At 40.2% G+C, this 24,616-nt stretch overlaps 1 protein-coding gene across 1 annotated transcript in view; it reads right to left on the reverse strand.

Annotated features, from left to right (window-relative positions):
- The window catches only part of LOC148874931 (uncharacterized), a 29,447-nt gene extending 13,908 nt beyond the window's left edge, over nucleotides 1-15,539 (reverse strand). The window contains exons 1-2 of the mRNA XM_088964797.1: nucleotides 14,905-15,539; nucleotides 14,420-14,815 (exon numbers count right to left, since the gene is read on the reverse strand). Of these exons, the coding sequence (XP_088820923.1) occupies nucleotides 14,420-14,815; nucleotides 14,905-15,181 (673 nt within the window). The 5' untranslated portion in view covers nucleotides 15,182-15,539. The remainder of the gene's footprint in view (nucleotides 1-14,419; nucleotides 14,816-14,904) is intronic.
- Nucleotides 15,540-24,616: the final 9,077 nt, after the last annotated feature.

Genomic DNA, 24,616 nt, shown 5'->3' on the forward strand with positions numbered 1-24,616 from the left:
TGACACATGGAAGATAGGGTGCAATTGTAGTTGGGTGTTGGGCTAACTTTAAGCCCCCAAGCCCACTCTCTCCTCCAATTTGAATGGGCCAAAGTGTAGAGAACACTGATGTGGGCCCCATAGCTACGGTCCCACTGTGTTCGTAGGGTAGAAGATGTTCTAGTCTGCCTAGGGTTAGCTATTGGTCATTTAGTTGTTTCAGTTGTTATTTATTTCAGTCTTTGTTTTACTCTATTTGTTATGTAAAGATTAAGGGTAGATCTGTCCTTTCCATGTAATGAGCATAACCTATAAATATTAATTAAAGTGGCGACGGCAGAATATTAAGCTTTTGCTCCTCCTTTCAACCCTTGTGTTCAACTGCTTCTCCTCCCTCTTTCTCTTCTCTCCTCTTTCTTTCTTCTTATCTTCGATCCTGAGATTCATTAGGGTTCAAGACTGATAACAGTCCTGAACTTCTAGTTGGTATCAGAGCTAAGTTCTCTCATGTGAGTCTAGTCCAGCCAACCACATGAGAACCATCTAAGGCTAGAAGCTGAGAAAGCAGAGTTCGTTGATTGGTTCTTGGAGATCTCCAGAGGATTAGCAGCTGTTTGAAGAAGCGTTACAGTTGTAGCAAGTTGGTGATCAGGAAGAATCAGAGAAGGCTAGGATTCGGGTAACCTTGGTAGGCAGCGAACTGCATTCTACTGTAAGTTTTTACTTTCTGAGAGAAGTAATATCAGAAAAGATAGGTTGGACCTATCCAGTAAGGGTGGCCGAACTACTCTAGGGTTTTATCTCTCTATTCTCTAGGGTTTCTCTAGGGTTTTGTCTTATCCCTACGGCAAACCCTAGTATTAGGCCGAAACTTGTGATCTGATTCCTGCGGCATAGCCTAGAATTCTCCTCAACATTGATCAGTTTTAGGGTTTCATATTAACCCTAATACAAACCTTATCCGTACAGCTCTTAGGACTGATTAAAACCTCGAATTGGCTTCAGCATATCAGATTGCTCTTCAAACTGTGTTTCAGTCTTCTTTTGGAGTTTCGAACACTTTTGAAGGGGTGAAAACAGTTCGGACTGTTGCTGTTGTGTGTGGTTATTGATTTCAGATCAGTCTTATATATATTTCATGCACATCTATTGTGAGTACAGATTGGTTCTCTACTGATTTTGTGACTGTTGTTGGGAGTTCTAGTGTTGGTTTTGACTGTAGTAACCACAATCTTTGATACTCCTGGTTCTTGATTGAAATGGAGTTTAAGAATCAGGCAGAAGGCAGTTTTGGGAACAGCAGTTATGGTGGTGGTTCTGAGACAAGTTTTCATATTACAACCGTAAAGTTTGATGGATCAAACTACTTGGAATGGGCCCAATCAGCCATGATGGCTATTGGGGGAAGGGGCAAAGTAGGGTATCTCTTGGGAGATGTAGCAGAACCTTCCAAATGAGACCCTATGTATACCAAGTGGGTCCAAGAAAACTACTTGGTTATGACATGGCTCTGTAATTCAATGCAACCCATATCAGCCGAAATTACTTATGGGCAAAGACAGCCAAGGAGATATGGAATGTGATGAAAGAAACTTACTCCCAACCCCTTAATGTTGCCAGAGCATATGAGTTGAAATGTGAGGTGAATGCCCTTAAACAAGGAGAGAAATCGGTGTCGGTCTATTTCTCTAACTTGCAGTCCCTATGGCATGAGATTGATCACTTAGAGACTCTTGAGTGGGAGATTCTCAAAGATGCTCAGATACATAGAAAGCACATTGAGACAAACAAAGTGTTTGAGTTTCTGGCAGGACTGAATTCAGAATATGATATTGTGAGGCAGCAGATCTTGACCAGAGATAGTGTGACCCTCTCTCAGGCATACTCCTTAGTGCACAGTGAAAAGACCAAGAGGAAAGTCATGATGCAACCTCAGCCGCTTACACCTGCCTTGGTAGCTGTCAAACCCAAAACAGAGGGTTATTCAAAGAGGGACAGAAAGAAGGAAGATAAAAGGGATGTGGTGTGCGAACATTGCAAGAAACCTAAACACACAAAAGAAACATGTTGGAAGCTGCATCCACATTTGGTCTCGGCAAAGTTGAGAAATAAAAGGAGTAATGCTCATGTGGCTACGACTACTGATTCAGCATCCTCATCTGGCACGAGAGGCACACCATTAGAGACCTTAGCTGCAGTTCGGGCAGCTCTAATACAATTGGAGAAGGAAGTTGGCAATTCAGTTTAGTTACCGCAATCATCATCAGCTCCGGCTACATCGGCCTTTGCACACTCAGGTACTCGAGCCTCAGCCTACCATGCCTCCGCTCCAGGTACTACTGAACCGTGTTGGGTAATAGATTCAGGTGCATCTGACCATATGACCAGCTTGCCCTCTTTGTTTACTACTCATCACTTATCTTCTGGTAGGGATAAAGTATCTATAGCTGATGGCTCGCTTGTCCCTATTTCTGGCAAGGGTGACATCAAACTGTCAGATACTATATCCTTGTCCTCTGTCTTGCATGTTCCTAAACTGGATACCAACCTCCTTTCCATCAGTAGCATTACCAAACATTTGAACTGCTCAGTAACTTTCTTTCCTGACCGATGTGTTTTTCAGGACATGGAGACGAAGAAGGTGATTGGGACTGGCTGTGAGACGAATGGGATCTATCTGCTCGGGGAGAGTTCTCGTCGGGAAGAGTCAGTGGATAAGAAGTTACTGGTTTCTCAAGTTGTGAGTCCAGTTATGTTGTGGCATAACCGATTGGGTCATTTATCTTTTCGGTCCTTGAAGAGTTTGTTTCCTACTTTGTTTGAGTCTGTTGAGTCATCTCAGTTGAAGTATGAAAGTTGCGAGTTGGCTAAACATTGTAGAAACTCTTATTCATTGAGTAATAAAAGGAGTAATAGTTCTTTTGATATTGTGCATACTGATGTTTGGGGGCCATATCACATTCCTTCTATGGGGGAGTACAGGTATTTTTTGCCATTTGTTGATGACCACACCCGTTTTTCATGGGTTTATCTTATGCGATCACGAGATGAGGTGCTTGTCCTGACCCAAAACTTCCACCAAATGATCCTAACACAATTTGATGTCAGGATAAAAGTGCTTAGATCTGATAATGCAAAGGAATACTTTGCTAAGCCATTGGCATCGTACCTCCTTAATCATGGGGTTATCCACCAGAGCACGTGTCCTCATACACCTCAGCAGAATGGGGTTGCAGAGAGGAAGAATAGGCACATCTTAGAGGTGACTAGAAGTATTATGTTTACCTCCAACGTCCCTATTCGCTTCTAGGGTGATGCTATCCTTACGGCGGTATATCTTATTAATCGGATTCCTTCTCGGGTTCTTGATATGAAACATCCTTTTTCCCTTCTATACCCCAATGAGGAGTTGTTCACTATTCCCCTCAAGACATTTGGTTGTACCTGTTTTGTTCAGCTTCTTGGTCCCAATCACTCCAAGTTTCAACCCAAGGCCTCCAAATGCATCTTACTTGGTTATGCACAAATTCAAAAGGGTTATTGTTGTTATGATCCTGTCTCAGGGAAGAAGTTTGTATCCATGGATGTCACTTTCTTTGAGGAGACACCCTACTATTCTCAGGTCTCTTCTCAGGGGGAGAGTAGTGAGCGTGGAGATTTGGGTCTTTTTCTTCAGGGGGAGGAGGAGTGCAGTGAGGACAGGGTTAATACCTTTGGGGCTGTTCCTTTACCTATTCCAGTTGATGATGAGGGCTGTAGTGATGAGGGTTGTAGTAGCGAGGGTGGTCAAAGGGATCGGGAGTTGAGAGTCTATCATAGGCGATGCAGGCAGATTGATCCTGGTCATCAGCAGTCCCAGCCAACTACAATCTCTTCTGCGGCTCTAAGTCCAGATATTACAATCCCAGGGCCCACAGAGACTCCTTCCATTGTTGCTACCTCACCCTCTGCAGATGACCTTGACCTTCCCATTGCCCTCCGTAAAGGAAAACGGCATTGCACCACATCTACAGCCCACTGCATCTCCCAGTTTTTGTCCTATGATCGCCTATCTCCCTCCTACAAGTCCTATCTCACCTCTGTTGCTGATGTCCCTATTCCGAGAACAGTGCAAGAAGCCCTATCAGTCCCGGAGTGGAGAGGTGCAATGCAAGTTGAAATGGATGCCCTGTTGAAAAATAATACCTGGGAGCTAGTTGACTTGCCCAAAGGAAAGAAACCAGTTAGATGCAGGTGGGTATTTACTGTGAAGCATAATGCGGATGGTTCCATTGAGAAGTATAAAGCTCGGCTAGTTGCAAAGGGTTTCACTCAAACTTATGGTATAGATTACTTGGAGACATTTGCCCTGGTAGCCAAAATGACCACCATTCGGGTTCTATTATTTCTTGCAGCAAGCTACACTTGGCCTTTGTACCAAATGGATATTAAGAATGCTTTCCTGAATGGGGACTTGCAGGAAGAGGTCTACATGCAGTTGCCTCCTGGATTCTATGATACAGAGGCAGGTAAGAAAGTTTGTCGGCTCAATAAGGCATTGTATGGTTTGAAGCAGTCACCTAGAGCTTGGTTCGACAGATTCAGACTAGCCCTTGGGAAGTTCGGTTATGTACAGGCCCAATCAGATCATACATTGTTCATCAAGAGGGTGGAGTCGTCACTGACACTACTTGCAGTTTATGTTGATGATATTGTGGTCACAGGAAACGACAATCATGAGATTGAGTCCCTCAAACAGCTCATTCATCAAGAGTTTGAGGTGAAAGATCTGGGTACACTACGGTATTTTTTGGGTATTGAGGTTGCTAGATCTAAGCAGAGGATCTTTGTCTCTCAGAGGAAATATGTGTTAGATCTCTTGGCTGAAACTAGAAAGCTAGGTGTCAAACCTGTAGATACACCCATTGAACAGAACCACAGGATTAATGCAGAGAGTGGGGAGCTGCTTGAAGACAAAGTTATGTTCCAGCGGTTAATGGGAAAGCTCCTATATCTATGCCTTATCCGACTAGACATCAGTTATGCCGTTAGTGTTATCAATCAATACATGCATTCTCCTAGAACCACGCACCTTCTAGCAGCAGAAAGAATACTAGCATACTTAAAGAGATGCCCGGGTAGAGGTATATTGTTCAAGAACAATGACCACATGAAGGTGGAAGTCTATACGAATGCCGATTGGGTTGGGAGTGTTGATGACAGAAGGTCTACCTCTGGATATTGTGCTCTTGTGGGAGGTAACATGGTTTCTTGGCGGAGTAAGAAACAAAGTGTTGTCTCTCGATCCAGTGCTGAAGCTGAGTACAGGTCAATGGCTAATGGAGTGGCTGAAATTCTTTGGTTGAGATCACTACTTGAGGAGTTGGGTGTTGAGTATGAGAAGCCCCTGATGTTGTATTGTGATAATCAAGCGGCTATTAATATAGCACACAACCCAGTGAAGCATGACAGGACTAAACATATTGAAGTTGATCGACACTTTGTACAAGAGAGGGTCTCATCACAAGAAGTATGTCTCCCATACATCACCTCCAATATGCAACTGACAGATATCCTCACTAAAGCTGTATCACGGAAGAAGCTAGAGGCAGATCTATCCAAGTTGGGAATGATAAACATTTATTCCCAACTTGAGGGGGAGTGTAGAGAACACTGATGTGGGCCCCACAGCTACGGTCCCACTGTGTTCGTAGGGTAGAAGATGTTCTAGTCTGCCTAGGGTTAGCTATTGGTCATTTAGTTGTTTCAGTTGTTATTTATTTCAGTCTTTGTTTTACTCTATTTGTTATGTAAAGACTAAGGGCAGATCTGTCCTTTCCATGTAATGAACATAACCTATAAATATTAATTAAAGTGGCGGCGGCAGAATATTAAGCTTCTGCTCCTCCTTTCAACCCTTGTGTTCTACTGCTTCTCCTCCCTCTTTCTCTTCTCTCCTCTTTCTTTCTTCTTATCTTCGATCCTGAGATTCATTAGGGTTCAAGACTGATAACAGTCCTGAACTTCTAGTCAAAGTACTCAGGAGAGAGTTTCTGCCACGCTCACTAGGCCAAGGAAGATTGGTGGTAAGGCTGTAGCGTTAAGTAGACTAGGTCCCCAATCTTGTACTTTGACTCACAATGCTTTTTATCATAATAGGCATGCATCTATTGTCGGGCCTTCAATAAGTGGGCCTTGAGAAACTTCAGAACTTTGTTGTTGGAATGATTTGTTAGCTGTTTCTGCTGTTATAGTCTTTTATGCTATTAGTCTTAGGGTGCTATCAGCTTGTTTACTGTTTTTTATTAGGGTGTGCCACTAGGAGCAAGCATGTAATTTTCCCTCTTTTATTTTTATCTCGTTAATATAAAAATAGAAAGCTGGGTGCCGCAAGCTAGAAGTTTTGGCTCCCAAACAACTATTCTCTCTTCTCCTTTTCTGCTCTTCCTCTTCTCTTCCTTCTTCTCTCTTATTCTTCCTTTCTTCTCTTCTTCCTAGAAGAAAACATGGTATCAGTCTACTTCTGGGCAATAGGGGTGCTCTTTTCTCTCAGAAGTCAGAAATTACACCTCTTCTCATCAGTTTTTTTATTTCTTGAACTATGCGGTGCAAGATCCCTATCGGACTGGTCAGAACTCTCAGGTTGTGATTTCTCTGGGTTCTTCCTTGGTCGTAACATGGTATCAGAATGTACTTCTGGGCAATAGGAGTACTGTTTTCTCTCAGAAGTCAGAAATTACATCTCTTCTTGTCAGTTTTTTTATTTCGAACTGTGCGGTGCAAGATCCCTATCAGACTGGTCAGAATTCTCAGATTGTGATTTCTCTGGGTTCTTCCTTGGTCGTAACACCAAGGAAACCCTAGTTGGTGACAGCCGATGCTGTGAAGGCTGTGTTCTTGTTATGTTCACCTTCATACAGGTGCTGTATAGGGGGTTGTGTGCTCCCTCATGACAGGTATGTGCTGTCCTCTTTTAGTGTGTGGCTTGTGGCCTAATGGTCATTGAAGACTGAATTTTTGGGTCTGTTAGTTACTGGTAGTGGTCTTTCAGCAGTGGTGTCCCATTCTAGGAGGCAGATTGGTGTGTGTTTTGTGCCCTACGTGCGTGTTGGGTAGTAGAAATAGGGCGGAGACTTATTTCTGTGTACAACAGTGGTTCTTTTTGAACTGTAAAACCTGTCTAACATGGCAACTGATGATTCAGTTTCGTCTGGATTACATCAACACGTGGTACAGTTGGTATGAATGCTGAGAATATGTTTTTTCCAATGCCAATCACCCCTTTGAATGGTTTGAACTATCTAGAGTGGGCTAAAGGTGTAAACTATATGTTACAGTTAGGGGAAAAGCTGGATACGTAAATGGGAGAGTAAAAGAACATAAAGGTGGGACAGCTGGACATGATAGGTGGGATCAGGAGAACAGTATGGTGATGTCTTGGCTACTTGCAGCTATGGAACCAAGTGTAAAGAAGAATTTTATATGGGCAGAGACTGCAAATGAGATATGGGAACAAGATAAAACTACCTACTCGGAGCAAAGACACTATGCTAAGATTTATCAGTTACAAGTTGAATCCTCAACCTGTAAACAAGGTGACCGCAGTTTGTCAACATATTATTCATCTCTTACCTTTGTTTGGAAGGAGTTGGATCACTATCAGACTATAGAATGGAAGAATGATGATGATGCCAAAGCTTATAAGATGTTGGTATCTCAACAACAGGTCTTTGCTTTCTTGTTGGGATTGAATCTTATCTATGAGCCTCTAAGAGTTCAGATTTTGGGAAGTCATGAATTGCCTTCGGTCCAAGAGGTGTACACCTTGGTCCAATCTGAGGAAAGTAGATGGAGTGTAATGGTTGTAAATGAAGGGGAGCAGCAGATTGCATTAGCTGCAACAGGTGGTACTAATGTAGGAAAGAAAAGTGATCCCAAGAAAACTGATGACAAGGACAAGTTGTGGTGTACTCACTGCCGGCATTCAAGACATGCTCGTGACACATGCTGGGTGCTCTTTGGGAAACCGAAGTGAACTGTGAAAAAGGAAGAGCAACGTAGGGTGCAGGGTCAAAAGAAGTACAATGCAGCAAATGTAGCAGCTCGAAATTCTTAGTCTGACCCTAAGGAGGATATTATGAACTCATTTCAAAATTATCTGGAACTGTATGGTAGGGCTCTACGTCAGATGGACAACTTGGTTATTGGTACTCCTACTTCATTTGCATCTACATCAGGTAATGCGGCCTCTGCCTTCCATATTTCCACTGTCGTTGATTCCCCTTGGATTATTGATTCGAGGACCTCGAACCACATGATTGGTAAGCCAAATCTTTTCCAGTCTTATAGCTAGTTGTTTGGGAGAGATAAGGTGAGGCCTGTAGATGGATCATTCTCATCCATTGCAAGCCAGGGATCAATATCTCTTCCCTATGGCCTAAACCTTAATAATGTATTAAATGTACCTAAACTTCTAATCAATTTGCTTTCCATTAGTAGTATCACAAATTCTTCAAATTGTAGTGTAACCATTTTTCCTGGTTCATGTATTTTTAGGATCTAACTTATTGGAGGAAGATTGGTAGAGGAAGCTTAGTAGATGGTTTCTATACTCTCGACAACAAGTCTGGTTTCTCGGTATCATCTTCAATTGGGTCATCTTCAGAGTCACATAGTCAGTTGGATTAGTCCAATAAGAGTCAAGTTTTTTTGTGGCATAATCGTCTAGGTCATGTGTCCTTCGAAATATTAAAGGGTTTATTTCCATTTTTATTTCAGTCATGTTCGGTGTCAGATTTTTAGGGTCAAACATGTCAATTAAGCAAACAATGTAGAACAACTTTTCATTCAAGTAATAAAAGAGCAAATTTCCCTTTTCGTATTGTGCATTCTGATGTCTGGGGGCCTACTACTATAACTTCAGAGGATGGATATAAATACTTTATGACATTGATTGATGACTTTTCCCGTTATACATGGATATTTCCTATGCGTACTAGAGACGAAGTCCCAAAGATTATAAGGGACTTCCAAAAGATGGTGTTCATACAATTTCATGTTGAGATTCAGATCTTTCAATTAGATATGCGAAAGAATATTTCCATTGTGAGCTTCATGAATTTTTTGTATCCCATGGATCCCTTCACAGGAGTTCATGTGCAAGAACACCACAACAAAAATGGTGTTGCTAGAAAAAAGAAAAGACACCGTCTTGAAGTAGCACAAGGGATAATGTTACATATGAATGAGTCAAAACGTTTCTGGGCAGATGTTATACTTGTTGTTGCATATGTCATCAATCGCATGCCCTCTAGAGTATTTAACTACATGTCTCCCCATCAGTTGTTGTTTCCTCAGTCCCCTTTGTTTTCCATCCCTATGAGGGTACTTGGTTGTCATGCCTTTGTTCATGATTTATCTCCTCGTGGTAAGTTGGACCCTCAGTCTATTCCATGTATCTTCTTTGGGTATCCCTCCTCTTAAAAGGGGTACCGGTGTTTTGATCTTGTTGGTCATGTGCAAAAACACCACAACAAAAATGGTGTTGCTGAAAAAAAGAAAAGACACGGTCTTGAAGTAGCACAAGGGATGATGTTACATATGAATGAGTCAAAACGTTTGTGGGTAGATGTTATACTTGTTGTTGCATATGTTATCAATCGCATGCCCTCTAGAGTATTTAACTACGTGTCTCCCCATCAGTTGTTGTTTCCTCAGTCCCCTTTGTTTTCCATCCCTATAAGGGTATTTGGTTGTCATGCCTTTGTTCATGATTTATCTCCTCGTGGTAAGTTGGACCCTCAGTCTACTCCATGTATCTTCTTTGGGTATCCCTCCTCTCAAAAGGGGTACCGGTGTTTTGATCTTGTTGGTCATAAGTACTTTGTCTCAATGGATGTTTCCTTCTTCAAGTCTGAACCGTTCTACCCAGCTTCTCCTTAGGGGGAGAATAGTACAAAGGAGGAAAAGCTGGTTCGCCCAAGTCTTTATTCCCTCTATTCCGAATCCAACTCCATTTTGTGTCTTCCTACGTACACACCGTAGAGACCAATAGTGTTCTAAAGATGTAGAGCTATCGAATACTGAGCAACCAACGCCATCAGACTCTCAAGAGGTAAGTCCAAATGAGCCAAGCACACTTGTCCCTATTGATTCCCCTATTCCCATTTCGGTTGTGAATGGTCTTGACATCCTGATTGCTCATAGAGAGGGAGTCGGATCGTGTACCCTATTACCCACTATGTATTTTATGACCATATTTCCCCCACTCACCAAGCATTCTTATCTACACGATAGTGGATCTTCCAAAGAATCACACTTGGAAGTTAGTGGATCTTCCAAAAGAGAAAGAACATGTGGGGTGTAAGTGGGTGTTTACAGTGAAACACAAGGCTGATGGAACGGTAGAAAGATACAAAGCAAGGCTGGTAGCAAAAGGGTATACTCAAGTTTATGGTATTGATAATGATGAGACATTTTCCCCTGTAGCGAAGATGAATTCAATTCGGGTTTGTTATCATTGGTTGCAAATCTTGACTGGGAATTGCATCAACTTGATGTAAAAAATGCTTTCTTAAATGGTGATTTGGAGGAGGCGGTTTTGTATGGTTCAGCCACCAGGCTTCTGTGTCAAAGGAAGTGAGAATAAGGTGTTCAAGTTGAGAAAGTCTCTCTATGGCTTAAAACAATCTCCTAGAGCATGGTTCAGCAGGTTTTATATGGAAATTCAACAGGTAGGATTCAAACAATGTCAGTATGATCACTCTCTCTTTGTTAAGAGGTGTTAGGAACAAGTTGCAGTGTTGATAGTGTATGTGGATGATATCACCATTACAAGGAACCGGTGCTCTGAAACACAAAGGTTGAAGGAGTTCTTGGCTTCCCAATTTGAGGTGAAGGATCTGGGTCCCCTAAAGTACTTTCTTGGGATTGAGGTTGCCCGCTCAAAAAGGGGTATCTTCATCTCGCAGAGGAAGTACATCCTAGTTCTGCTACAAGACATAGGCAAGCTAGGTGCAAAACAAACAGACACCCCTATGGATGTTAATCATAAATTGGGTGATCGTGACGGTGAACCTCTAAAAGATGTAAAACAATTTCAAAGACTAGTGGGAAGATTGCTTTACTTGTCCATGACACACCCGGACATAGCTTATCTTGTTGGTGTTCCAAGGAGCAGCTGGCCGATGTTCTCAAAAAGGGACTGCAATACTTGCGACATAATGAGCTATGTGACAAGTTGGGCATGATAGATATATTCAGCCTAACTTGAGGGGGAGTATTGTTAGAATGATTTGTTAGTTGTTTCTATTGTCATAGTCTTTTATGTTGTTAGTCTTAGGGTGTTGTCAGCTTGTTTACCGTTTTTTGTTATTGTTTTTATTAGGGTGTGCCACCAAGGGCAAGCATGTAATTTTTCCTCTTTTATTTTTCTCATTAATATAAATAGAAAGCTGGGTGCCGCCAGCTAGAAGCTTTGGCTCCCAAACAGCCATTCTCTCTTCTCCTTCTCTTCTCCTCCTCCTTTCTTCTCTTCTTCCTAGAAGAAAACAAACTTGATCTTTGTTGGTGAGCTACTGAGCTGCTTGTTAACTTTTGCTACTGCTGATGACCCCTTTTCCTAGTGCAAAATTGGGGACAGATCCCACCAATACAGGATTTTGAAGGGTGTTATGTCCGTAGACACATGGTATGTGGCGTCGCAACAATACTCAATCCATGACAACCATTTGATCCACTAGTTGGGTTGCTATCCTGCAAAGCATCTCAAATAAGTTTCCAAACAACAGTTCACGTGTTCAACACTTCTGTTTGTTCGTCAAATTGCAAATATTGACATAATTGGGTCCCTTTGACTCAAAAAAAAAAATCCTTAACTCAGAACCAGCTCAAAAAAGTAATGGGTATGGAGCTTGGTTATCTCTTGAGCAAAGACATGGGCCACCTAAGCTGCAATGCAAGGATAAATAAGGACAATGAAGCGAGCATACTAGATCATTCAGTCCACCACCACCAAAAGTACAGAATTCCCCAAAGATTTGGAAAGCCAATAACGAAGTCCATTGAGATTCCATCCCAAAACATGCTTGGGAATTGGAAGTGTGATGTAGGTCCAGCTCAATTCTAGTCCTTAAGAGAATGTTGAATGGTCTTCTTTGATCAGAAATTTATGGCTGTTGATGGCTGTAATGGCTTCTTCAAGAAGAAGAAGAAGAAGAAGAAGAAGAAAGAGAATAGGGAGAGAAAGAAGAGAGAAAATACCCGGAATCACTCAAGGGTGCCTAGAATCACTCTAGGGTATGGGAATCACTCACCATGATTAGCATAAGTTGAAAAAAAAATCAATAAGTTTCATTGCTCTTTATGTAAAAAGTCCATACATATTTATAGACTCTAAACTCATAATAATACTAGCAGTCAAACTGTTAGACTCAATAGTCCTAGGACTCAAACTAAGCTATCATTATCTTATTTCAATTCAAAGAAGTCTCAACAACTCTAATCCTACTTATGCAATGACTCTGAAATTTTAACATAAACAAACTATAAATAGATAAGTTAGACCCTATCATTGGACCCCCCCCACACACACACACAGAAAAATTGTAAAATGGCAAAAATATCCCTATTGTCCAAAAATACAGAAATACATAAAACTTCACAAAATTCCAATTTTGACTATTCCTCTCCTGCATCAAAGTGACTGCAACAATCCTGCACAGAGCTTGCACTGTGTACTTTTACTGTGGGCACAGGGTGCATGCTGCCACCAACTCAACCCTTTTTTTAATCATTCTCCAGTAGTAGTGTGAAGCCAATTGTCAGAAAGTTCAAAGTACCCCCCCCCAAATGCCCTCCAATTACTGATTCATAGAGTAGTTTGAGTAGTTATTTGAGGAAGGTTGACTTAGATACCATGACTACTAGATAGCCAAGTACAGATGTGGGGTTTTATTGCCACTAAAGTCATATCTGGACTAGCTCTGAGCCATGGAGGGCCTATTCTTTTGGGGCTTTGAGATGTGTAAATGGGCCAACTCTTCAGCATGTGAAAGAGCATCAGCTACAGCATTTGATTGGCTTAGCTTATATTTGATAGAAAAATTGTAACCTAACAATTTGGAAGCCCACTTTGTTACTCTAGACCAAAGATCCATTAGTCCGATAAATGCTTCAGACTCCTTTGATCCATGCATTTTGTAAACCAGTGGCCCAACAAGTAGGCCTACCACTTTTGGATGAATAGTACCACTTCCATTTAATTCTTCTAAAATGTCAACTTCAGTTGGGCCTAAGCTGAGAGGGCCTTGTTGAAGTATGCTATTGGTTGGTCCCCTAGAGCATGATAACCACTCCAATGCCTGAATGCCCTTCCTCAAGGCATCACATTCTACTACAAACTCCTTGGAGAAATCCAACAAGGATAATCTCTCCCATTTGAAGGAATCCTTAACCAATTGAGTTAGCAGTGCTGCTGGACTTTCATACCCCTTGATGAACCAGTGATAGTATCCAGTTAACCCAAGTAAACCTCTTAGGGCCTTAGCTGTCATGGCCAAGCCCAATTGGCCATACTCCTATTTTGTCCAGACTAGTCATCACTTTACCACAAGAAATGATGTGCCCTAGGTAATGGACCTAGGTTTGGACAAAAATGCAATTGGATGACTTAGTAAACAGTTAGTGCTTTTGCAAGATGTCTAAAGTGGTTCTAAGATGCCCCAGGTATGAAATCCAGTCCGGGATGTGGTCGAGAATATTTCCAAAGAAGACCAATATATATCAATGAATGAATGGCCAAAAATATGTCATTCATCAAGCTCCGAAATGTGGATAGATCATTTGGTTTAACAAAGAACTCATAATGTGTTTGCTAGTGTGCACACATGAAAACATAATTTTTGGTGTAAGGTTCAACACTATATGCCCTAAATCGGGTGTAACATATTGGCAAGCCCCCAATACCTCAAATATGAGGCCTTTGGAGCTTTGACCAAATTTATAGGGCAGTCAGGCCTAAGATCAACCCAGAGAAGTAAATTTAAGAAAATTTAAAAAAAAAAAAAAAAAAAAGCAAAAAAGCCTTGTGTGTGGTCGAAACACCCAATACCACACCATCTGGCGTATCAGGATGTATCCGATATTTTGAACCGTGGTAAGGATTTGCTGATAATAAAAGTATCGATATTTGATTCCTGGTGAAATGGTTCTATGGATCCATAATTTACTTCAATAAACTCTAACAAATTGTAATTAAGGGATTCGTGGTTTCCAAGCTAATGGGACAGGAACGAGCCTGATATGAAGATTGCTCATTGCATTCATATAAGAATTCTCAAATAGATGATGTCACTAAAGGTTGCAAAATTTTATGCAGGTAAGGATGAAATGAGAATTCAGTTTATACAGCAAGCAACACACTGATTATAAAACAAAGAGAGAAGTGAATATTTATATGTACCCGGGAGGAGCTTATCCCAGCTGAGCATGTCCTCGAGAATCTCCTCGCACTCCTTTGTATCCTTGAGGTACCCTTTCTCAGTAGCTTCCTTAATCATCTCGTCCCATTTGCGGTCGTCCATGTTAAAGTATTCGTCCTTTACCATCCTCTTCTCGACAATCTGCCTCGCATTATACAGATTGTCAATCTCCTCGTCAGTGTCATACAGCTCCTCAAAGTCCGATTCGAACTCTTTATCTTTAACATCATCAAGGGGTTTCTGCCTAAGCTCTTCTATCAACTCGTCGTCGGTCTCCTCGTGCTTCCCATGTAACCTTCTCGCAAGGATTGCTTCCATGATCGACGGGAGAGCCTCTTCATCCCCCTTGAAGTACCTCTCAATCCGATCACGGAACTCTGCATAAATTGCAAACGATCCGGTCAAAAACAAAAAGTCAGGAAAAATTTTAACTATAGAACAAATTACTTCAGTTTCTTATACCAACCCTTGTTGCCGACGTCTTTGACATCAATGGAGATCTCCTTCTTCGGTGGCTCATCGATGTCTTTCTTCTGTGGCTCTGCTAAGTTGGTCTCAGGAGCAGGAGGATTTTCGTTGGATGAATCAGAAGAAAAAAGTCTGAGCGGGAGAGTGGAAGAGATAGGGTTTGGAAGGGCTGCAGTGAGAGGGAGAGTGGACGAAATAGGGTTTGGTCTGCAAGTCGGAGCGGAGAGGAGATGGCGAGCGCACAAAGATGCGCATTTTAGCATAGACAGTCTCATGGCTTACGGGGGTTATGGCTTAGCATAGACAGTCTTACTATTGGGTTGCTCGGGATAGCCCAACAACGGAGAATGGAGAATGAATGAAGAGGCAGTGAGAGTCTGAGAGACAATCGACGATGAACAGTGAGCTGCTCAGTTGCAGAAGATCGACAATTCAAAAACCCCTTTCGTTTTTGCCTTTTTTCGAATGGAGAAGAGATGGAGAGAGACGGTGAGTCTGGAGAGAAACGATGAAACTTGAGAGCGAGAGAGAAGAGATGGTAGTGAGTCTGTGACTACTGACCAGTGAGCTACTCAGCTGCAGAAGGCCAAATACCCCTTTCGTTTTTGGTCATTTGGGATGGTCATTTTATGATGGTCATTTGGGATGGCCATTTGGGATGGTCATTTTGAATGAAACCCTACCGAAATTACCATTTTATGCATATGCTAATTTGAATATTAGTATATCTGTACATGTATATATTAGTAGGGGTTTGTTAAAGAAAAATTAAAACAATTGAAATACATAACAGTGTAATTCATATTTTAATTTTTTAAATAATTAATATTTATTTATATTTTATTTAATATTTTTTATAATATAAATATAAACAACAAAAATTATTTTTAGTTAAGGTTGTTCATTAAACCTATGAAATTGATCTATTCAACCCATGTTGGCCAAATTTATAGTATTTTTTTATCGATTTTAGTTTAATAATTTTCCAATTCAACCAAGTTAAGTCAATTTTGATTTTACGATTTGTAAGCTGATCAAAATCAAACCGACCCAATTTGGCCAACCAATGTCATGTCATATGCAATTCTCTTATTTGCTATCTTCAACCGAATAAAAAGCCAAATCGAATCGGTTTGGTTTGGTTTGAGTATATATTTCATACCGGTTCAATTTAGTTAGATCAAATGGTTAGACGAAAATATCAATTAGGTATTCGGTTGAACAAACCGATCGAATGTATGCCCTTTAATCCCATTAGCCCAAAAAACTCATTGGAAAATTCACTGATGACATTAGACGATGACTGAGAGTATAACTTGTAAAAAATGATGAGAAAATGGGAAAAATCTACACTAAATGAAGCCAAAGACAATGGCAAGAAAATTGAATGTGAGAAAAAATCTATTTTATTAATTTATAATATATAAAATATATATAATATACATAAAATATATAGAAATCTATATATATCGGTGATTCAGTTTCAATCAATTCGGTTTTTTGGTTTTTTTTGCTCAGCCCTAATTGGGACTGAAAGTCCGAGAATGACAAAACAAATTAAAAACACGTACTTTGTATTTGGAATTGAAAAAAGACATCAATGATTGAGAATCCAATCGACCAAAATCCGATAGAGATGGTAATCGGTCCAAAACTGATCAAGGCTAACTATGAACGTTCTAACCAACCACTTGCCTACTACCAAAGCAAATACAATTAGCCAAAAGGGATCGAAACACTCTCCCCTGTTTTGGTCTGTTCAAGTTTAAAAACGGCAATTTGAGAAAGAAATTGTAATGAAAAATGCAAATACAGCACATTGCCTACCTCTTAAGGCGAGTTAAAGCGAGTATAATACAAAGCAAGTAGATGCAGTAAAAAATTGTTGGATTCAAACAACACAGATGTATTGTTGGAATGAGAAAGAAAGAGAGGAAAATAAATGTTGGAATGAAAAAAATAAAGTTGTTCGTATTGCTTGAATGGAAAAGAAGAGAGGAAAATCTAAAACCTCTTAGAATCCAGAGACCCACATTCTCCAAAACTCTATTTCCATATATGCGCATTCAAAAAATCCAATTTATATGAATTAGGTGATTCCCGCTCCTATCCATGATCATGATATCAACCTTCCATAAAAAAAAAAAAAACATATTTATTCTAATATTAACGTGTGAGGTGGAATGAAAGGAGAGAGACTGATGATTCATTAGTTTAAGTGTGGTGGGAAGGGGAAAGAGAGAGAGTCAAGGAGAATGCAAGGTTGGGCAATGAAGCAAGAGAGGCCCTCTCACGTGGACCACCTTGTTATATATATATATATATATATATATATATATATATATATAGAGAGAGAGAGAGAGAGAGAGAGAGAGAGAGAGAGAATAGTTACCTATTGGTTCAAAATAGGGTATATTTGGTCAAACAATATATTAGAAACCGGAACCAACCCATCAAGATATATCCTAAACCAGAATTGATTCAATCGGGTCACTTTATTAGATCGATCCTAATCCATTGACAACCCTAGTGACATTGAGTAGATTTGATCTTGCCATAGGTGGCTCTTCTTATTCAATTGTTATCAACAACCATTCTCACTTCCTCAATTGTATTTTGTAAGCAAGGATTTATTTTAAGGGAAAATTCCCGATAGGTACCCAGTACTTTAGGCCAAGTGCTACTTTAGTACCCAACTTTAAAACACGACAATCTAGTACCCGAACTTTCATTTTGCAACGATTTAGTACCCGACGTTAACTCACTGTTAGTTAGAAGACAAAAAGACATAATTACACATAAGTTGTTTCGAGCAATGCATGAATTCAATTTCGAAATAACGAAAATGACCCCAGTGTGAACCCTTTCTTTGCAAGTGGGAACCAATATTCACCCACTCTGTTACCTGAAATTCTGAAAACTAGTTCCTCACGCGAATGATGCCAAGCAAATGCCACGCTAGAAAAGTTGAAATCAACAGTCGAATGCGATGCCGGAAAAGTTGAAATTGAAGAAACCAGTGTTGTTGCCAGAGAAGGCGACTCCTGTTGCCATTGCTAGAAGAAATTGTGTCCCTTTTTTTAACTCAACCTCTGCCAAAGAAGACGACTCTTGTTGGCGGCACTGGAAGAGACAACCAAGGTGTTTTTTTTTGCTATTGTTTTCTATTCTTTTTAACTATGTTTATATTACATGGACTTCTTGATTTTAATGCAAGAGTTTATAGGGTTCTATTTTTTAGGGTTTTCGTTCCCTTAGTTGTGGACACATGGTTAGATATGACCGAGATCCATGAATGGCATATGTTTTGAAGTAGGGTTTAAGGCTTGTAGACATGGTTTGATACATCCGAAATGGATGAATGTCATATGTTTAGTAGGGTTTAATGTTGTGCATGGGGGATTTTTCCCTTTCTTTATATGATCAGTCATTGTTAATGGTGGTTCCCCACCTTGTCTACCAGACATGCATTTATCTTCACAGACAGAAAGTAAATGTACTAACAGATATGCATTTGACAAGTGAGACACCCAATGTAATTGGGCACTAGATTTTAGCTACCCACTTTGTTGACTTGTTCTTAGTTACCCAATCCCTAACAAGTGAGACACCCAAGCCCTGACCTGTGGTTCAAACCATGGTTCAACCATATGGTTCAGAAACATTGGACAGAATTGTGGTTGAGACAATGGTTTAGACAATGGTTGAGACATATGGTTTAGACACCCAATCTTTGCATCTTCCTCTTTTTCCTCACAGAAAATCTAGATGCTCTTAACCAAGACTTCCAAAATATGCTACATGAAGGTCACCAAACAGGGGTAGAATTATTGAATATTCAACCACATATCCCACAAAATCTTCATGACCTTTGGCAATTTTCCTTCAGTGGACGACTTTTTCCTTATCTTACTAATCGATTTTATGAACTTGAACAAGGGCTCTATAATCTTTGGTGCTTGAATCAACCACAACTGCTTATATCCTTATTTCAACGTGGTTATTTTTGTCTTAGGTTCATATACGAGGATGATTTTATTAGTATTAGGGATAAAGGTCGGATGGGTTTTTAGGATCAATGGATGATTTTGCAACCCTAGAAATTGGATTGACCTCAATATGCTTGGAATCTAGCTGAGATAGACATTTGGCTTTGGATTCATGGTATTCCATTTGAAATTTTGGATGTGAACGCCTGTCGTTCATTAGTGGAATGAGTAGGACTAGTTAAGTCCATTTCAGTGGCTTAAAACTATGTTTGTGCCAAAGTAACTATGTCGATCGATTATCTTCCAAAGACAAGGGTTTCCTTTAGCACAGATGTTAGACAATGTAAGCCCTTAGCTCTAACCAGTTTTATGTACATATACACATATTGTACATGAATAAAAGTGCATTATTGTTTCATGTTATCATTGGTGTGTTTCTTTGTATTTACCCCTTAAACTAGACACTTATGAGACTTGTGTTAGTTAAAAATGTTCTCAGCCATTGGATAGACTTGTGGAGTTTATCCTACCAAGGCTGACGCTGATGTGCTGCCAAAGAAGTTGGGGAAACTTGTCTCAGATGCTAGTGTTAGACCCATGTAGTGTGTGTTTGTTTGAAGCAATGAACCAGACCATTTTCCAGTTATGCCTTGGACCTTGGAGATTGATGAGAAAAACTAGAAAGTTACACATAATCCCTACACTTTATTATGGTACTGCACTAGATGTCGAATCGGGCCGTCTTTGATATGCCAATCAGTGAGATCTTTCGGGGGTCAAAACTTGGGTATGTCGGGGTAGTCTGAAAATTCACTTAAATGGGTGATCATAGTGATAGGATTAGGCCCTTTGCCAGACAAGGAGAATGATTGGGACTACACTCTCTTTGATGGAAACCAAAACTGCCAGCAGTAGATTTCAACCATGTTTGAGATTTGTTTTGCAAAATATATTTATATGATATATATATTATGTTCCAAGAAAAATGCTTGCAAAAGATTTTAATTCCCGGGATTCATCCAAGCAGAGAATGCAACATTGCACCTTGCAGTCAGGGGAGAAGTCCTTCCATATTGGGCAGTGTTTGATCATTGTGGGCTGAGAGGTTAAGTGTAAGATACCATTAAGGGTTATTTACCTGATGGGCAATATCTTACTTAAGTCCATTATTCTTGGGCCTTCATAGGATGGCTAGACTCAGAGATCATTTAACTGTAAATGTTGGGCCCGAGCTCATATTGATGGACTCAGGGGTTCACTGCATTTAGCAGTGAAATCGGCCAAGCCTTTTCATAGAGATTGGGCCAAACCCATGTGGGCTTATGTGAGGTCATTGTTGGGGTCCCGCGCCATACAAATTAAACCTAAATGGGCTAGCAAATCTCTTGGGACGTGAGCCACTTAGCTAATGGGCCTAAAGCCCATGAATAATATGATTAATCAAATGGTCATATGACTGCTTAAGTTGTCATGTGACTTGCGCAAATATGGGTTTGGAGCACTCATTCTCATAAGAGGATAAGATTTATCCATTGATAGAGTCTAGATCCAAATAATGATTTGGATTATAAATCTCCTAAGTCGATTATGAGTAGTGTTTCTCAAGGATTAAGAAAAGAGATATTGAATTGCTTCAGATCACTACACTTTTAGTCCTCTCTCTCTGCTCTTACCGCCCAAAAACCCTAATTCGATCTCCAATTCTTGGGACTGATCTTGATAAGTTCTATCTCTGAATTTTGCAAGAAAATTGCAAAGAAAAACCGTGCTCACCTCCCTTGTTCGACCCATATAGTTGGATTGTAGTTTTGCTGAGAACTGCATTGCTGAACCGACTTCACTCCAAGTTGTGCCATCTTTAGTGGAAGTTGGTTTTGGGATTCAATTTGGGCGTGAATTACCACTTTGAGAACTACATCTGTTGAATCTGTATCAAGTATACTTCTCCCTCCTTTTGGTTTCAGATCTGATCCGGTTTCGATGTAAAAACGATCATAGAAAAATGTAGTTTTTTTGAAACTAGGGAATAAGATTCTTGGAAGGCTAAAATAAATTTTTGAAAATTTGCTCAACCATCCAGTATGGTTTGGCCATCCATATGATGGATCTCACATTCCTTCAATAGATAATTGGGTGACCTTTATATATGAAAAATATCCCTTTGGTTTGCTCTCTATGTGAAAATCTTGGTCATTTGTTTGGACATTGCTCTTTACTCCTCCCTAAAGGGATGGGAGATCCATCATATGGATGGCCAAACCTTGCAGGGAGGTTGGGAGAAATTTTAAAAAATTTCTTTCTCTCCCATTCGGGAATCATATTCCCTAATTTAAAAAACTACATTTTCAAAGTTCATTCTTGAAACAAAACCGGACCAGATCTGAAACCAAAAGAAGGGAAATGGAAATACCTGATACAAAATTAAAAAAAACTCCCAACGTAGGTGTTCACACCCAAAGAGGATACCAAATCCACCTCCACTGAAGATGACATAGCGTATGTTGAGGCAAAATCAACAAGAATGGTTCTTTTGCAAGAACCCGGGATTCTTCAACAAGAATCAACTAAGGTGGTGTGAGCACAACTTTTCATTATTTATTCACCAAGAAATATTATCAAGAACACTTCTTGATCACTCTAATAAGTGGAGATTGAACTGGGATGGCGCCAAGAACTAGGGAAGAGAAAAGACTGCAGAGAGAATTGTGTTCCTTCTGTGGAATTCACCCCCTATTTATAATCATTTCAGGATCAACTTCCTAATTTGATTATGAATGAGATTTCCTACTCTATATCTTGTATTTAGATTTGGACTTTCAAATTGATAAGACTTATCTTATTCAACTACTAATCCCAATAGGATTATAAACCCAAAATGACCCATTTTAATTAAACCATTTAAGCCCAATTTGAAATGGGCTTTAGGCTTGTTAAGCCATATTGCTTACTTAACCCATTATGTGTTGGCTAGTTTGGTTTCTTTGTATGGCGTGAGACCCTAGCATTGATTTACACATCAGCCACATGGGTTCAGTCCAACCTTTGTTACAAGGGCTGACCAAATTCACTGTATGTCACAGCAAACCCCTAAGTCCATCACCATGGGCTCTTAATTGACCCAACATTTACACTAAATGGTCATTGGGTCGAGCCGTCTTGTGAAAACCCAATGACTGTGGGTAGATGCAAGATTATCCCATCAGGTATTACCTTCAATGGCCTTACACTTAATCTCTCAGCCCTTAATGATAATACATTGCCCGATAAGAGAGGACCTCTCCCTCGACTACAAGGTATATTGTTGCACTCTCTACTCACATGGATCCCGGGAATTAAAACATTTGCAAACATTTTGTGAAACCATAACATATAAGTATATCTTTATATAAATATATTTTGCAAAACACATTTGAAATCCACTGCTGACAATTTAAGTTCTCATTAGAGAGATTGCATTCCCCAATCATTCACTTTGTCCGACAAAGGGTTGATCATGTCACTATGATCACCCACTCAGGTGAATTTTCGGACTGCCCCAACATACCTAGGTTTTGACATGGTAAAAGATCTCACTGATTGGCATATCAAAGATAGTTCAATCCAACACCTAGTGCAATACCATAATCAAGTCTAGGTGTCAGGTGTAACATTCCAATTTTGCCCATCTATCTCCAAGCTCCAGGGCAATAAAGGAATTTGGCCTGGTTCGAGTTTTCAAGAAAACTCACATTACATGTACCTTAAGTCTCACCCTGGCATTTGAGACAAGCTACCCCAACCAATTTGGTAGCACATTAGTGTCAGCCTTGGTAGGATAAATATCCCCAAATATATCCAACGGTTGTGAAGATTCTAAACTAACACGAGTTTCATAAATGTCTAATTTAAGGGTATTACACAGAAACACACCATAATAACATGAATCAATTATGGACTTTATTCATTTACAATAAATGGTAATAAGTACATAAATCTGATTGCATCTAAGGGCATGCATTGTCTAACACTCCCTCCCATTCAACATCATTTTTATGAGTTTCACTTCCATCAATGGTCCATGCACCCACTGGGGCCTTGGGCATATGCAGAACTTACACCTCGTAGATGAAGGAGGTGCTCTCGATTTAGTTACTTTGTCTAATTGCCTAATGGACCAACTCCTTCCTAATCACCTCTAATCGAGGGGTAGTAAGGTTCAAGGACTGCAACTAATCCAGTTCAAACAATCTCAGTTAGTCATCTCTGTGGAGTTTAATGGCAAACCCAACCTTGGGCCTCCCACGCAAACCATGTACACCTCTCCTACTTCTAGTTCTACTACGGCTATGGTTTATCCTGGAACCTTTTGTTTGGCCACTCAAGTTCAAACTACTCTTAATCGAATTTTGGATGATGACCTCCCAAGTTCATTTTATAACTTTTTGGTTCCATAGAAAATAGCCACATATTAATTTCCTTTCAGCTTTAGAGATGAAAGAGGAGAGGCTCGATCTTCCCTTGTACGATCGCCCTCTGTTGAATGTAGATTGCATTGTGCATTTGGATAGCGTGGTGATGCATGAGTTCTCATTCCCCGCAATTGCTTTCCTTCCCTTCTATGGAAGGTGAGTTCCCTACTTACAAGACTCCCACAATTGAGGTATGTTTTACCGTGTTTTTGTCTTTTCTCTGCTTAAGGCGGTCAGGACGCAGTTTTGTCATCCATTTGCCAAATATTGTAGTCATGGTATGATGCTACAACTAATAGGATCCTAATGGATTTAAGCATGGCCACAGGCGAAAATGTTTTCTCATAATTGATTTCGTCTTTTTAAGTGTACCATTTCGCCATAAGACGAGCATTTCCATCAGGGCCCTTCTTCCTCTTATAGATCCATCTGCAACCAATTACCTTTACTTTAGGGGGTGAATCTACTAGAGTTCAGACTCCATTGGTCTCCATTGAGTCCATCTCAACTTTCATGGCATCTACCCACTTCAAGGAATTTATGTCCAACATAACTTTCGAATAAGTCACGGGATCCTCATCACTATTCGTAGCTTCCACCAAATAACTTTCTTGGTCATAGTCGTAACGAACTGGAGGCCTAGAAAACCTGGGTAAATCTTCTAGGTTCATTATTTTGTGGAGCTGATGAGACATCTCCCACTACCCCTGGGCTCTCCTTACCAAGAACAACTTCCTGATGATGATTATCTAAAATGCAATCTTCTTATAGGAAGTGGGAATTTTGACTATAAAACACATTTTATTTTTTTGGATCATAGAATAAGTAACCTATAGAGCCTTTAGGATAACCTACAAATAGGCAATGACTGGTCTTGGGTTCCAATTTGTCAGCACTAGTTCTTTTAACATGTATTGGACACCCCCAAATTTTCAAGTGCCTTACACTTTGTTTGTTATTGGTCCATAGCTCATATGGATTCTTAGGAATGGATTTGGTTAGAACTCGGTTCAGCATGTGAATCGTAATTTCTAATGTGAAACCCCAAAAGGATGTAGGTAATTATGAGTGGATGAGAAGTGATCGGACCATATCTAATAGAGTTTGATTTCTCCTCTCTGACACACCGTTTATTTGTGGTGTAGTAGGAAGAGATAGTTGTGATACTATCCCATTATCCTTTAGGTAGTCCCTGAATTCATCAGAGAGATACTCACCACCCCGATCTGATTGAAGGGTCTTAATTTCTCTCTGTAACTGTTTCTCGACTTCT

The sequence above is a fragment of the Nelumbo lutea genome, chromosome 1 (assembly GCF_056320005.1).
Source record: "Nelumbo lutea isolate HS-2025 chromosome 1, American lotus-T2T, whole genome shotgun sequence".
Taxonomy (NCBI): Eukaryota; Viridiplantae; Streptophyta; class Magnoliopsida; order Proteales; family Nelumbonaceae; genus Nelumbo; species Nelumbo lutea.